The sequence below is a fragment of the Eschrichtius robustus genome, chromosome 16, assembly GCF_028021215.1.
Source record: "Eschrichtius robustus isolate mEscRob2 chromosome 16, mEscRob2.pri, whole genome shotgun sequence".
Lineage (NCBI taxonomy): Eukaryota > Metazoa > Chordata > Mammalia > Artiodactyla > Eschrichtiidae > Eschrichtius > Eschrichtius robustus.
Genome location: NC_090839.1, coordinates 84,552,613 through 84,564,156, shown reverse-complemented (window position 1 = coordinate 84,564,156; position 11,544 = coordinate 84,552,613). Strand labels below are relative to the sequence as shown.

The 11,544-nt window shown below is 58.1% G+C and overlaps 1 protein-coding gene and 1 non-coding gene across 2 annotated transcripts; both read right to left on the bottom strand.

Annotated features, from left to right (window-relative positions):
- Positions 1-2,766: 2,766 nt before the first annotated feature.
- On the bottom strand, positions 2,767-2,839 carry TRNAG-GCC (transfer RNA glycine (anticodon GCC)). Its single transcript has one exon. It is a non-coding gene; the product is annotated as a tRNA-Gly (tRNA).
- Positions 2,840-8,593: 5,754 nt separating this feature from the next.
- Positions 8,594-10,271, bottom strand: HSPB1 (heat shock protein family B (small) member 1). Its single transcript, XM_068524166.1, has 3 exons — positions 9,757-10,271; positions 9,008-9,071; positions 8,594-8,917 (listed from the first exon to the last, which is right to left on the bottom strand). Exons 1-3 carry the CDS (start codon positions 10,106-10,108, stop codon positions 8,728-8,730), a joined length of 606 nt encoding a protein of 201 aa, XP_068380267.1. The 5' UTR covers positions 10,109-10,271; the 3' UTR covers positions 8,594-8,727.
- Positions 10,272-11,544: the final 1,273 nt, after the last annotated feature.

The following is an 11,544-nucleotide window of genomic DNA, read 5'->3' as shown; positions in this document are numbered from 1 at the left end:
TCAGCCCAGCTCCCGTCCCCCGCTGAACACCCTTCTTTCCCCCACACTCCCCGGATAGACGCTCCTCACTGGGAATTGAGTGGTGGCCGGCAGGAGCTCTCCCCCAGAATCAGATTTCAGGAATGATAGGGAGCGCAGACACCCCAGTCTCTGCCCTTCTCATCTCCCAACATAGAGCTGTGTAATCTGAGGCCGGGAGGGGAGATGGGTTGCCCAAGGCACAGTCAAACCTGGATTTAGGAATTGAAGACCAACTTCAGTGTGGCTACTGTTTAGAAAGTGAGATTTCCGTCACTCAGAAACGTGTGTCATTTTCCAAATGAAGGGCTCACAGTGGTAGAAAGCTTAAGATTTTAGGATTTGAATTCTCAACCCATCCTGTCCTAGTTGTGAGGCGTAACTTCTCAAGTTCCTTCGTCCTTCAGAGGTCAGTTTGCATATCTGTAAAATGAGAATATTACAGACTACCTCATAAAGATGCCTACATTGACTGGATGCTTCCTGGGTGCCCCAGACACTGCTCCAAGGCTTTACTTATGGGAGCTCCTTTCTATCCTAGATGGCGAGGCTGCCTAATTCATGAATAATTGACTACAGCCAGCTAGAGCTTCAAATTTACTCAGCTGAATTTTGTTTTATAACACTCCTTTTCTTCTCGTTAATACTGAATGGCCACATCCACTCTAACTCCGTTTTCTTTTCTTTCTTTCTTTTTTTAAAATTTTTAAGTCTTTTTTTTTTTTCTGGCTGTGCTGTGTGGCATGCGGGCTCTTAGTTCCCCAACTAGGGATTGAGCCCGTGCCTCCTGCAGTGGGAGCGTGGAGTCCTAACCACTGGACCGCCAGGGAATTCCCTAACAGTCTGTTCTTATCTATCTTTCTCAGAACTTTATATTCCTGATTATAAATTAAATCTCCATTATCAACTTCTCCATTGCTTCTCTCCATCCATCTTCACATCATTTAAACTCATTAACTGTCTTTAGTCTTAAAAGGAAATCTCTACACTTATTTTCTAAAGCTCAAGTCCCATTTCCTTCCCTTTTGTAACAAAACTGAAAGAACGGTTACCATTTCCTCTTATTTCCCTCAACCTTTTTTTTTGGCCACGCCCCAAGGCGTGTGGGATCTTAGTTCCCCAACCCTTGCCCTCTACAGTGGAAGCATGCAGTCCTAACCCACTGGAGCACTAGGGAATTCCTCCCTCAACTTTGGGAAGGTCACCAGTGATTTCACTCTCTAATTAGGGTGATCTCCATATTATTATCTTAATAAGATCAAAGTTATCGTCCCATAATTAATTCCCATGAGTGTTTCTTTCTTACTTGAAAAATAAAGGCTTCACATGTATTAGTTCATATGATCAGCTTCATTTTGCAGAGGAAAAAACAGACTTAGTAACTTGCCCATGGTCCCACAGCTAGTAAGTGCCCCAGTGGGGATCTGAACCCAGGCAGTTTGACCAGTGGCCACAAGCACAGCTGTAATCCTCTGCTGCCGCTCAGTGGCATGGGGTTGCTGTGAGGATATAATAAGCTAAGGAGTGATTGGCAGCTAGCAGGTGCCCAGTATACGCCAGTGTGATTAGTAACAGCACACCTATGCAGCAAAGGCGCAGAGGGTGTGGCAGGTCTCCCTCACCCCCTGGGCTCCAGGCCTTGGCTCCCAGACCCTGCAAAGGCAGACTGAGAAAGTGAGCTGGGTCCTCCATGAGGGAACTTCCGGGAGGCTTGAGGGCATTCAGCGACTGAGGCCCAGAGCAGAGAGTATGACCAAAGGTATGGTAGGTGCAGGGCTAGGGGGCGTCAGTGTTTTCCAAGACTCGGATTTTCTGCCCCCATTTCTGCTCTGGGCCTGGCAGGACCCAGAACCTGGGCAGAGATTCCCAAAGTTTCTGGGGTGGGTGGTGTCAGGTATCTAGGTGTCTCTGGGAGAGCACCAGGGGGCACTCACTTACTGTCCTATCTGGGCCTCGGGGAAAGGAGAGAGGATGGGGAGGCCCAGCAACAGGGTGTCCTAGAGGGGGTGCCTCGGGACTTACCTTGGCCCTGCTCCATCCTCCTTACAGGTGGGGTCAAGACTTCCTTTCTGGAGTCGGTACAGTCTGAGGCCTGAGCTGGCGGGGCCTGCTGCCTGCTTGGTGGGGATTGGTCACTCCTCCAGAGCCATTCTTCCTCCCATGCAGAGCCTTGGGGCTCCATGACCCCTGCTGAGGGATTGGCCCGTGGGACCACTCCTAGGGTTCAAGGCTTTCCGGCTGGTAAGTCCTGGAGAAGGGGGTTTTCGGGATCATCAACAGGGCCACCAAGGGCATTGTGCAAGGATAGCTCAGCCACCAGGGCCCAGAGAGAGGTAGGGGAGGGGCTCCCAAAAGGGAGGGGGGCTTGGTGAAGTGAGAAGATGCAGTGATGGATTTGGGGGTTCAGCGAAGATGGGAGAACTCCCAGAAAGGAGGGGGTTTCAGTGTGGGAGAAGGGGCTTGGTGTTGGGAGGGGTGCAGTGATGTGAGGGAGTGGGGTGAAGTAAGGGAGATGCCAGATCAGAGAAGGACAGGGAGACCCAGCAAGGAGGATGGGAGCTCAGAAGGGGCTGGGGCGGGGGAGGGCTGGGTGAGGAGAGGGGAGGGCTCAGGGACCGCTCTGGTCATCCATTCACCTAAATTCTCAATCCCCCTGTCCTGCGCTGTCCCATGGTCTCCCCAGCCTGAAAACAGCTATCCCTAAAGGACTTTTTTTTTGGCTGCGCTTTGGGACTTGTGGGATCTTAGTTCCCCGACCAGGGATCAAACCTGGGCCCCCAGCAGTGGCAGTGCGGAGTCCTAACCACCAGACCACCAGGGAATTTGCAGTTTTTGTTTGTTTTGTTTTGTTTTTGGTAAGGGACTTTCGAAAGGACTTTCATGAACCCATCTTGATGAGGGGGGAATGACATGGGAAGAAAAACGTTGTCCAGACCTGCCCTGGGGTCAGAGCCAAGACTGAAGGCCTTCCTCATGCCAGGCCCTTGTTGGTCCTGCAGAAAGTTGGCTTATACCCTTGGGCACCTCTGGGACTTTGGCCTTCCTATTATTTTTAGGGTACCCTGGGTAGCTGCCAGTCTTGGCGATTCCCCCTTGATTTCTGGTCTGCACAGAGCTGACAACACTGACAGGCAATCAAGGCAGGAGGGGCCTCAGGGGCCACCCAGACCCCTCAGAATGGAAACTGAGCCCAGAGCGGGGCTGGACCCCAGGCCATGCCTCCAAAATGGACAGAGCTGGCGCAAACCTAGAGCTGGCCTTAGCCCAGTGCTTTTTCCTGAACACAGAGCTGCTCCTGCATCCCTATCTATTCTTTTTTTTTTTTTTTAATAAATTTATTTATTTATTTATGGCTGCGTTGGGTCTTCACTGCTGCGTGTGGGCTTTCTCTAGTTGTGGCGAGCGGGGACTACTCTTCCTTGCGGTGCACAGGCTTCTCATTGCAGTGGCTCTCTTTGTTGCGGAGCACGGGCTCTACGCACATGGGCTTCAGTAGTTGTGGCTCGCGGGCTCTAGAGTGCGGGCTCAGTAGTTGTGGCTCACAGGCTTAGTTGCTCCGTGGCATGTGGGATCTTCCTGGACCAGGGCTCGAACCCGTGTCCCCTGCATTGGCAGGCGGGTTCTTAAGCACTGCGCCACCAGGGAAGTCCCAACCCCTATCTATTCTTTAAACCTTCCTGGCAGGCTCTGCCCTGTTCAGCCCCGAGATGGGGGTGAGGGTAGACTTCCTTCCACTGAGACAGCCCCTGGATCACCAGTGCTGCATCTTGACCCAACCATTGCCACTTAGGCTGGGCAGGGAGGTGTTCCAAGCTGGTCGGCGTGCAAGGCTGGAAGGAAGGGTAGGAGGGGGTTGTTAAACTGCAGGGACCTCTCCTAGGGCAGGTCAGTTTTCCCCAGGGTCCCCGCACATTACCTTTTCCCCCTGGGCTGCAAGCTGGGAGCCCTGTCTGGGTACTTGACTTTCCCTTGCCCTCAGTCTGCCCTTCAGAAGAGATGGAAGTGGCCGACTGGCCAGTGAGGCTCTTCCGCCCTCCACGCTCCTACCCGAGACCATCCAGAGATTTTGTTATTGATCTGGAGCCGTCCCTTCTTAGCCAGGCCTGGGATTCCTGGTATTTTTCATGCTTCCAGCTTTCCCTGCACAACTAGCTGTTGGCAGAGCTGTCTCATCAGAGGCCCATGAGAATATGGTTCATAATTAGGAGGCAGAGTTAGATGCATATAATGAAGTCAAAGTCACCTGGGCAGGTGGAGGAGGGAGGGGAGGACCCAGAGCCCTTGACTAAGAGGACCTTTGCCAGGGACGGAGTAATTCCCGCCCCCAGGCTCCTGTGCTCTTTAGGGCTGGAACACAGGGGCACGGTAGATGGACAGACAGTACACACTTTGGGGTGGGGGGGGGCACACATTCCCAGGGCCCACTTCCCTAGGACAGCAGCCTGAGGGCAGGGCTTAGCCCCCATTTCATCAGGGTCTGAGCTGCAGGGCCCAGTGGCAGACTCTGGCTAAGACCAGCCCAGGCTCACCCAGCTGCCCTCACCCATGCTGCATCCTCCTTCCCTGCTTTGGTCCTGAGCTGGAGCTCAGTCGCTACTGTGCACGTCTGGACCCGGCGCCAAGTCCTGGCTGCAGGGCTGTCCCAAACCCCCAGGTGCCACTGTGTGCATGTGGGGATTGGGTGTAGTGTAGAGGTGCAGGGGGTCCGGGGTAAGGCCAGCAGATAGAAACCCCTCCAGGCTGATCTCTGCCCTGCCCTGGGCTCTGCCAGGGCACGTAGGGCTTGTGTGGCTGCCAGCCGGCCAGGGGTCTGGGGTCTCTAATGGTCAACCTTCTGGTCAACCCTGGGCGGGGGCTCCAGTCCAACCCTACTCTCTTCTTCCTTCGCTTGGTTGCCCCTCCCCCATCACAAAGGTGCTCTGGCCGTACCCTTTGGATCCAGCACTGGGGTCCTCTGCAGCCATTCTCTGGGCAGCTTTTATTCCCCACCCCACCCTCTCCACAGAGCAGTCTCCCTGGCAAACCCTAGGTTGATTCAGTAGCAGGGAAGATGAGGGCAGCTGGAAACAGTTCACTCCCCCAGCAGCCAAGGTCTGCTGGCTGCTTGACCTTACAGAGACTGCGAAGTCAGCAAGCCCCAGGCAGCGAGCTCAGGACTTCAGAGGTCCCCTCCTTCCCCCACCCCCCAGCACCCCGACATCCAGTGTGTCACCCCACACTGCAGAGCCTGCTGCTGCCACATCCTGGCGTGCGATCCCCCTCTCCCTGGCAGGACCCATGCCCACTACGTCTCAGCAGCACACTGCCCCCGCCTCACGGCTGCCCCTCCCAACCACTCTCCTCTAAGGTCTGGAACCCTGTTTCTAAAGCAGGGATGCTTAAACCCTTTGCTTAGCCTGCACTTAGCGTGGCCTTCGATGCCCTCCAAGATGGGGCCCCTGCACCTCCTTCACTTGCCCTCTCTGCTTGCAGCCCCTCCTCCAGCCTGACCGCACCAGCCTTCCAGCCTCACCCATGCAACTCCCCCTTGCCTGTCACACAAGGGTCACTTCTGGAAATCCCTCTTTCCCACTCCACTGAGACTCCGCAGGCTGTCCTGGGCCCTCTCTAATGGTAGAATGCTGCTCGTCACTGGGCTGTGTCCTCCGCTTGCCCCCTTGAGCTCAAGCAGGGACTTGGACCTACGGGCTGGGTGCTGGGCCCAGAGAAGGAGCCAACAGGGAGGGCAGATTTCATAACTGGGAGGGGAGAGAGAAAAGGAGAGACCCAGGGATCGGCCTGGAACTGAGAGCGGCTTGTGCACCCCATGGATCCCTAGGGGAGCTGGAGCTGGTGAGAGGTGAGCCGCAGCCACAGGGATTTGAGGTCCTTGAGGGTGCCTTTGTCACTGGCCTGGAGCAGGGGGCATTGCCCCTCAGGCACCCGTCGGCTGAGCAGAGGGACCCAGATGCTAGCGTTCACTGAACCAAGGCCAGTGTCTGAGTCTGCAGACCTGAATGTCATCAGAGGCGTTTAGAGAGGGACCCACTGAAAATCAGGGAAAGGCTTGGCGAGGCCGGGGACAGCAGTAGGGCAGGGACTCACCAGGCATCTCAGTACTCAGAACCAGCCTCTCCCTGCGGAGACTCCCAGACCTGAGCCAGCCTGCCCCACCCACCACTCCGCCCAGAGGTGCTGCCCAGATCCCACGTCCTCTGAGATGAGCTCTGGGCGTAGGGCCAGCCCAGCCCCAGGCTCCCCTCCTGCCTCTGCCCCGCCCCCCACTGTGTGGCCCAGGCCGCCTATAGGGCATCTGCCTCAGCTTCCTCACCTCCTACTTTGGTTTCCCACGGAGACTGCGGCCTGTTTCCTTTGCAGGGACTGAATTCTTCACTTCCTACCTCCCTCGTGCCCCAGCTGTGACCCCAGTGACGGCCTGAGCCCCCGGACCTATATTCCATTCCTATAGCACCGACGGCACCCAGGCGCTGACCCCTGCCTGCCCCAGGCCATGGCCCTGGACTCCGGGCCTGAGACCCGGCAGCTCTCTCCGGGCCATTTTGCAGCCTCGCCCCCTCGAGTGGCCCAGGCCCCCGGGCTCAGCTGCATTGCTGTCCTCCTCCTCCTGAGGCCCCATGGAGCCTTATGTGGCAGCACTTCCAGCTGTGGAGCCCCCCCTCCCCCCACCAGCCTTGTGTCTGAGTTAATCTGACCTCCCGTGTCTGGGGCGACGCAGATGGCCTTCTGCCCCCTCCAGGACGAGCTGTGTGAACCTGGGCAAGTCTCTTCACTTCGTTGAGGCTCACTGCCCAGTTGTCAAGCAGCAGTAACCGCACCTCTTCTCGGGGCTGATGTGAGGATTACCTGGTCAAAGGCTTGCAACTAGCTCTCCCACACGTCCAGGGCACCAGTGGAGGAGCTGGCAGCCCGGCAACCTTGCAATCACTCTCTCCGACCAGATAGGGGCACCCAGCCACCCCCGTGGAGGTCAGGGCCATCCTGTTGCCAGCCACAAGGGCACTGGCCAGCAGAGCGAGGGTGAGAACTGGACAGGCTGACTCTGGGTCGTCGTGGCCATGGGAGCGTGGAGGCGTCCAGGAGACATCTGAGACGTGGGGGGTGTGCGTCTCGGGGAGACGGTGGAAGGTTTAGGCCATCAGAGCTCAGGAAACCGGGTGGGAGGGTGGGTAGACTGGGCGGTGTCCTGGCTGACAGGCCCGGACCTGTGCTGCCAGCTGGGCCAGAACCATCCTTGTTCCAGGTGTTTATTTCCCTCTTGGCCTCCTTCCAGGTTCGGCGGGGCCCTCGAGGGCCGGGACCCCCTTTGGCTTCATGCCTGCTCCAGATCGTGGTGTCCCAACAGGGAGCCCACACCAGGGAGGAGAAACTGAGAAGTTGGACGGCGTGAGAGGTGGTGTGTGGGTGCCCCAGGCCCCTCCCTGCGGGTGCTGCTCCTCTCAGGGACCCTGACAAAGTAGGGCTGTGCACCCAGAATGACAAAGTAGGGCTGTGCACCCAGAAGCGTCTGGCCATAGCCCCCCGCTCTGGGACCTTGCTGGTGGAGAGAATGTGGGGTCTCAAAATCCCCCATCTACTTTCAGACTGGGCTCCAAAGCCCCCATCTACTTTCTCCCTCCCCTAGGTCGCCCCGAACCCTCCTCGGGCAGGGAAGAGGGTGGGGGGAGGACAAGGACAAAGGCCGAGGTAGGTGTGGGTGTTTCTGCCGGGGACAGTCAAGGCAGGCCCTCCTGCAGCCACTGCTTCCCCTGGCAGGTCTTTGCCTCTCTTCCACCAAAACCTAGGCCGCACCTGCCCTCGCTCTCTGCAGGGCACCCTCAGGCCTGAGGGCCCAGGCCCCCTGCTACCTGCACGGCCTGGCCTGGCGGGAAAGGTCCTTTGACGAGGCCAATATCCCCTCAGGATGCCATCTGGGGTGGCCACACCCCCCCCCATACCATCTACCTGGTCCTGCCCCTCTTCCCCAGGATTAATGAAGTTATGATGAGGGCAGGAAGGAACTCTGAGCTCCCAGGAAGCTCCCCTCCCCAGACCCTGCCCTGTCCCCCCCTCACCTCCCCCCTGCCCAGGTGTTCCTGAGTGCCTAAGCCTGGGCCAGGTGCATCTCCTGGTTTCCCCTGATCCCACACCTAGCCCTGGGTTTGGTTTTTTCTTCATGAATTTATTTATTTATTTATTTTTGGCTGCATCGGGTGTTTGATGTGCGGGCTTTTCTCCAGTTGCGGTGAGCAGGTTCTACAGCGCAGGCTCAGTAGTTGTGGCGCACGAGCTTAGTTGCTCCGCGGCATGTGGGATCTTCCCAGACCAGGGCTCGAACCTGTGTCTCCTGCATTGGCAGGTGGATTCTTAACCACTGCGGCACCAGGGAAGCCCAGCCCTAGGGGTGGTTTTAATTGCCGTAAACAATGACTGTTTCTCTCTTAATAAACAAGGGACTGGAGGGCAGGGCTGTGCCCTGTGATGGACACCACTGTACCCACAGGGCCCAGCGTGGGCCTTGGCACACAGCAGGCCCTCAGCAAAGGTGATGAGCGTGTGAACCACCCGCAACCCCTATGTCTCCACAAACACACCAGGGTCCGAGGCAGGGGTGGGCAGTTGTTTTGAACTTTGAGAAAAACAGAAGGTAAAGATATCAAAAGAGTACAGAGGTTTGGTGCGTGGGGATGGTCAGTGATGGCTACTGTGGGGTGGGCAACTGGGCTAGGGCCTTTATTTGTTTCCAGGCTGTTCAGACTTCCCAGCTTCTGGGCCCCCAAGCTGGGCCCGCGCCTCGAAGGTTACAGGGATGGTGATCTCTGCCGACTGGGTGGCTGGCTTGGGCAACGGGGCCTCCACGGTGAGCGTGCCCTCGGGGGACAGGGAGGAGGAGACCTGGGTGGGGTCCACACCGGGGGGCAGCCTGGACACGCAGAAAGGGAGGAGAAGCATTACACACCTGTGTGTCCCTGCGCCCTCCTCCAGCCCCCCCAGCTCTAGAGCCAGGACTCACGTGTATTTTCGAGTGAAGCACCGGGAAATGTAGCCGTGCTCGTCCTGTCGCTCTTCGTGCTTGCCTGAGGGAGAGGGGAGTGGAGGGGCGGGGGTAAGGAGGTCAGAGGAGGCAGGGAGGGGCGGCCTCTCCAGCTGGCGCACATCCAAACGCGTCCCACCTGGCGGCCAGGACTCAGGGCAGGCAAGACTGACTAAGGGATTTGGGTGCCCCAGGCTGTCCCGGGATCTCAGAAGCTTCTGGAAAGTTCGGTTCAGGGGCTTTGGGAGCGGTGAGGGGGGCCGCAGCGCCGGGCACGCGCACACGCCCCCTCCGCGGACACGGGCTATGGGCGGAGACGGCGCGGGGCGGGCGGCGACGCCCTCTTCATACCAGCCGCAGGCCGGGTGGGTAGGCGCGGGTGGGCGCGGGGAGACCTGGTCCCTTGGGGGTGGGGCTGGGCCGTGGGGGTCTCCGCTGGAAGGGGGCGTTTCTTCCCTTAGCGGAGACTTTTTAGGGCTAAAAGATCCATTAGGAGCTACCAGCACCCCCCAACTCCAGAGAAGTGGATACAGGCCAGGGGCAGGGCAAGGAGGCCCGCCCCGTTCCCCCGGCTCTGCCCCCGGGTCCTTGGCTAAGTTTTCACTTTCCAGCCCCCCCCCCGCCGCCCCCCACCCCGCATTTCAACCCAGGTCCCTGCCCAGGGCTCCTCCCCAGGACCGGCGAGAGGCCGGGGGCCGGCGCCCCCAGTCCCCGGGGGGGGGGCTCACCAGTGATCTCCACCACGCCGTCCTTGGTCTTGACCGTCAGCTCCTCGGGGGCGAAGTGGTTGACGTCCAGGGACACGCGCCAGCGGTCGGCAGTCTGCTGGATCTCCGAGAAGCCGCTGCTGAGCTGCCGGCTGAGCGCGCGGCTGTAGGAGGGACCCTCGATCGCGGCGGCGGACAGCGGGCGCACGTAGCCCGGCCATCCGCTGTGGCTCAGCCACTGCGACCACTCCTCGGGCAGCCGGGGCAGCCCGAAGGCCTGGTCGAAGAGGCGGCTGTGGGCCGGGTACCAATCGCGGAAAGGGTCCCAGCTGGGGCCCCGCAGGAGCGAGAAGGGCACTCGGCGCTCGGCCATGCTGGCTGGTCTGCGCGCGTCCGGCTGAGGCTCGGAGTAATGCGAGAAGTGTCGGGCCCCCGCCCCAGCAGCGCTTTTATGGGCCTCCAGCCGGGTATTTTTAGCAGGCGTGTTTCAGGTCGCTATTAATGGCAGTGACGGGCCGGAGCAGCCCCTCCCCCTGCATTCCCCCCACTGCATACCGGGGCGCGGGGCGGGGCGAGGAAGGCCCTACCCACATCTGGAACCTTCTCTTGCTTTAGAAAACAAATGACTGGAGCCCCGGTGCTGGTGCAGTGCCCACTGCCGGACGCTCGCAGGCCTGGGTGCTAAAGCGCTAGGCCGCGATCTGTGGACAGTCCAGGAGGGTAAAGCCGAGAGAGAGGTCAGGCTGCTTGTCCCAGGCCACACACCTAGGGATTGGCAGAGCCGGGATTTGGACCCCAGGGTGTCTGTGAAATAATGTCTTAAGAAGCAGCATGGTTAGGAGTGTGGGCTCGGGAGCCAGACCGCCTGAGTTCACATGCAGGTCCTGCCACTCACTGGATGAACTTGTGCAAATGAGAGTCTCTGTGTCTCAGTTTCCCCATCGGGGAAATGGGGATGATGATGATGATGATGATGATGAAAATGCTTCCATCACTGGGTTGGTGTGAGGATTCAGCCACTTAATGAAAGTAAACATTTTAGTCCAGGGCCTGGTACATGATAATGAATTATTGTTATTATTAGCTCCTTGGAGTGGAAAGAGGGGGGAGGAAGGAGAGCGTGTATGTCTCCCTGTTGCAGAGGCGGTGGCGTGTGTAGGTTTGGCCGTTTTCCCCTTGACTTCCCAGTGGGGCAGACCCAGATCACAAACCCTGAGGCCCCGTGCTGAGGGGGGTCAGGAGAAAGGTTACTGTCAAAGCTCCCCATTATATCTATTTCTCTTGAGGAGCCCTGGACAGGGAACTTGAAATACAGCAGCCTTGAATCTCATCGGGGTTTTGCCACTGATTTTTTGTGTGATTTGGGCCAAGGCCCCTCCTTTTCCTCTTTGCAGATTATGATCTCAAAGCCCCTTTTGTTTAATATTCCCACAGCACAGAGGGAGAGAGGGCTCCAGGTAGTACAGCTCCTTCAAACTTGCTTGAAGCCTGAGGCCTGCCCTGCCTCCTATCTGACCACCTATGGGATCCACGCCCCCGCTCCCACCTCTGGGCAGAGGCTGCTGCCCCTAGGGTCCTGCCATAATCCTAACGTTCCCTCTCTCTCCTGCCTTCATTGGCATGACCCCAGTCCAGCCTCCCTTCTCCTCACTTCTGTCTTGTTATCCCTCCTTTCTAGATGGGGAAACTGAGGTTCAGAGAGATTAGGTGACTGGCCTACGGCCTCCTGTAAAACACTAGCAGAGTAAGGCTAGAGGCTCCGAGCCTCTCTAGTGCTCAGGGCTCTTACCCTCATGGGGCTCCCACCTT

What these genes read in the sequence shown, in the direction of transcription:
- HSPB1 (XM_068524166.1), bottom strand. Translation starts at nt 10,108, where the DNA reads ATGGCCGAGCGCCGAGTGCCCTTCTCGCTCCTGCGGGGCCCCAGCTGG. An exon ending in CGGCGTGGTGGAGATCACTG is followed by an intron (nt 9,072 to 9,756) that starts GTGAGCCCCCCC and finishes CCTCTCCCTCAG; the next exon opens with GCAAGCACGAAGAGCGACAG. An exon ending in TGCTTCACTCGAAAATACAC is followed by an intron (nt 8,918 to 9,007) that starts GTGAGTCCTGGC and finishes CTGCGTGTCCAG; the next exon opens with GCTGCCCCCCGGTGTGGACC.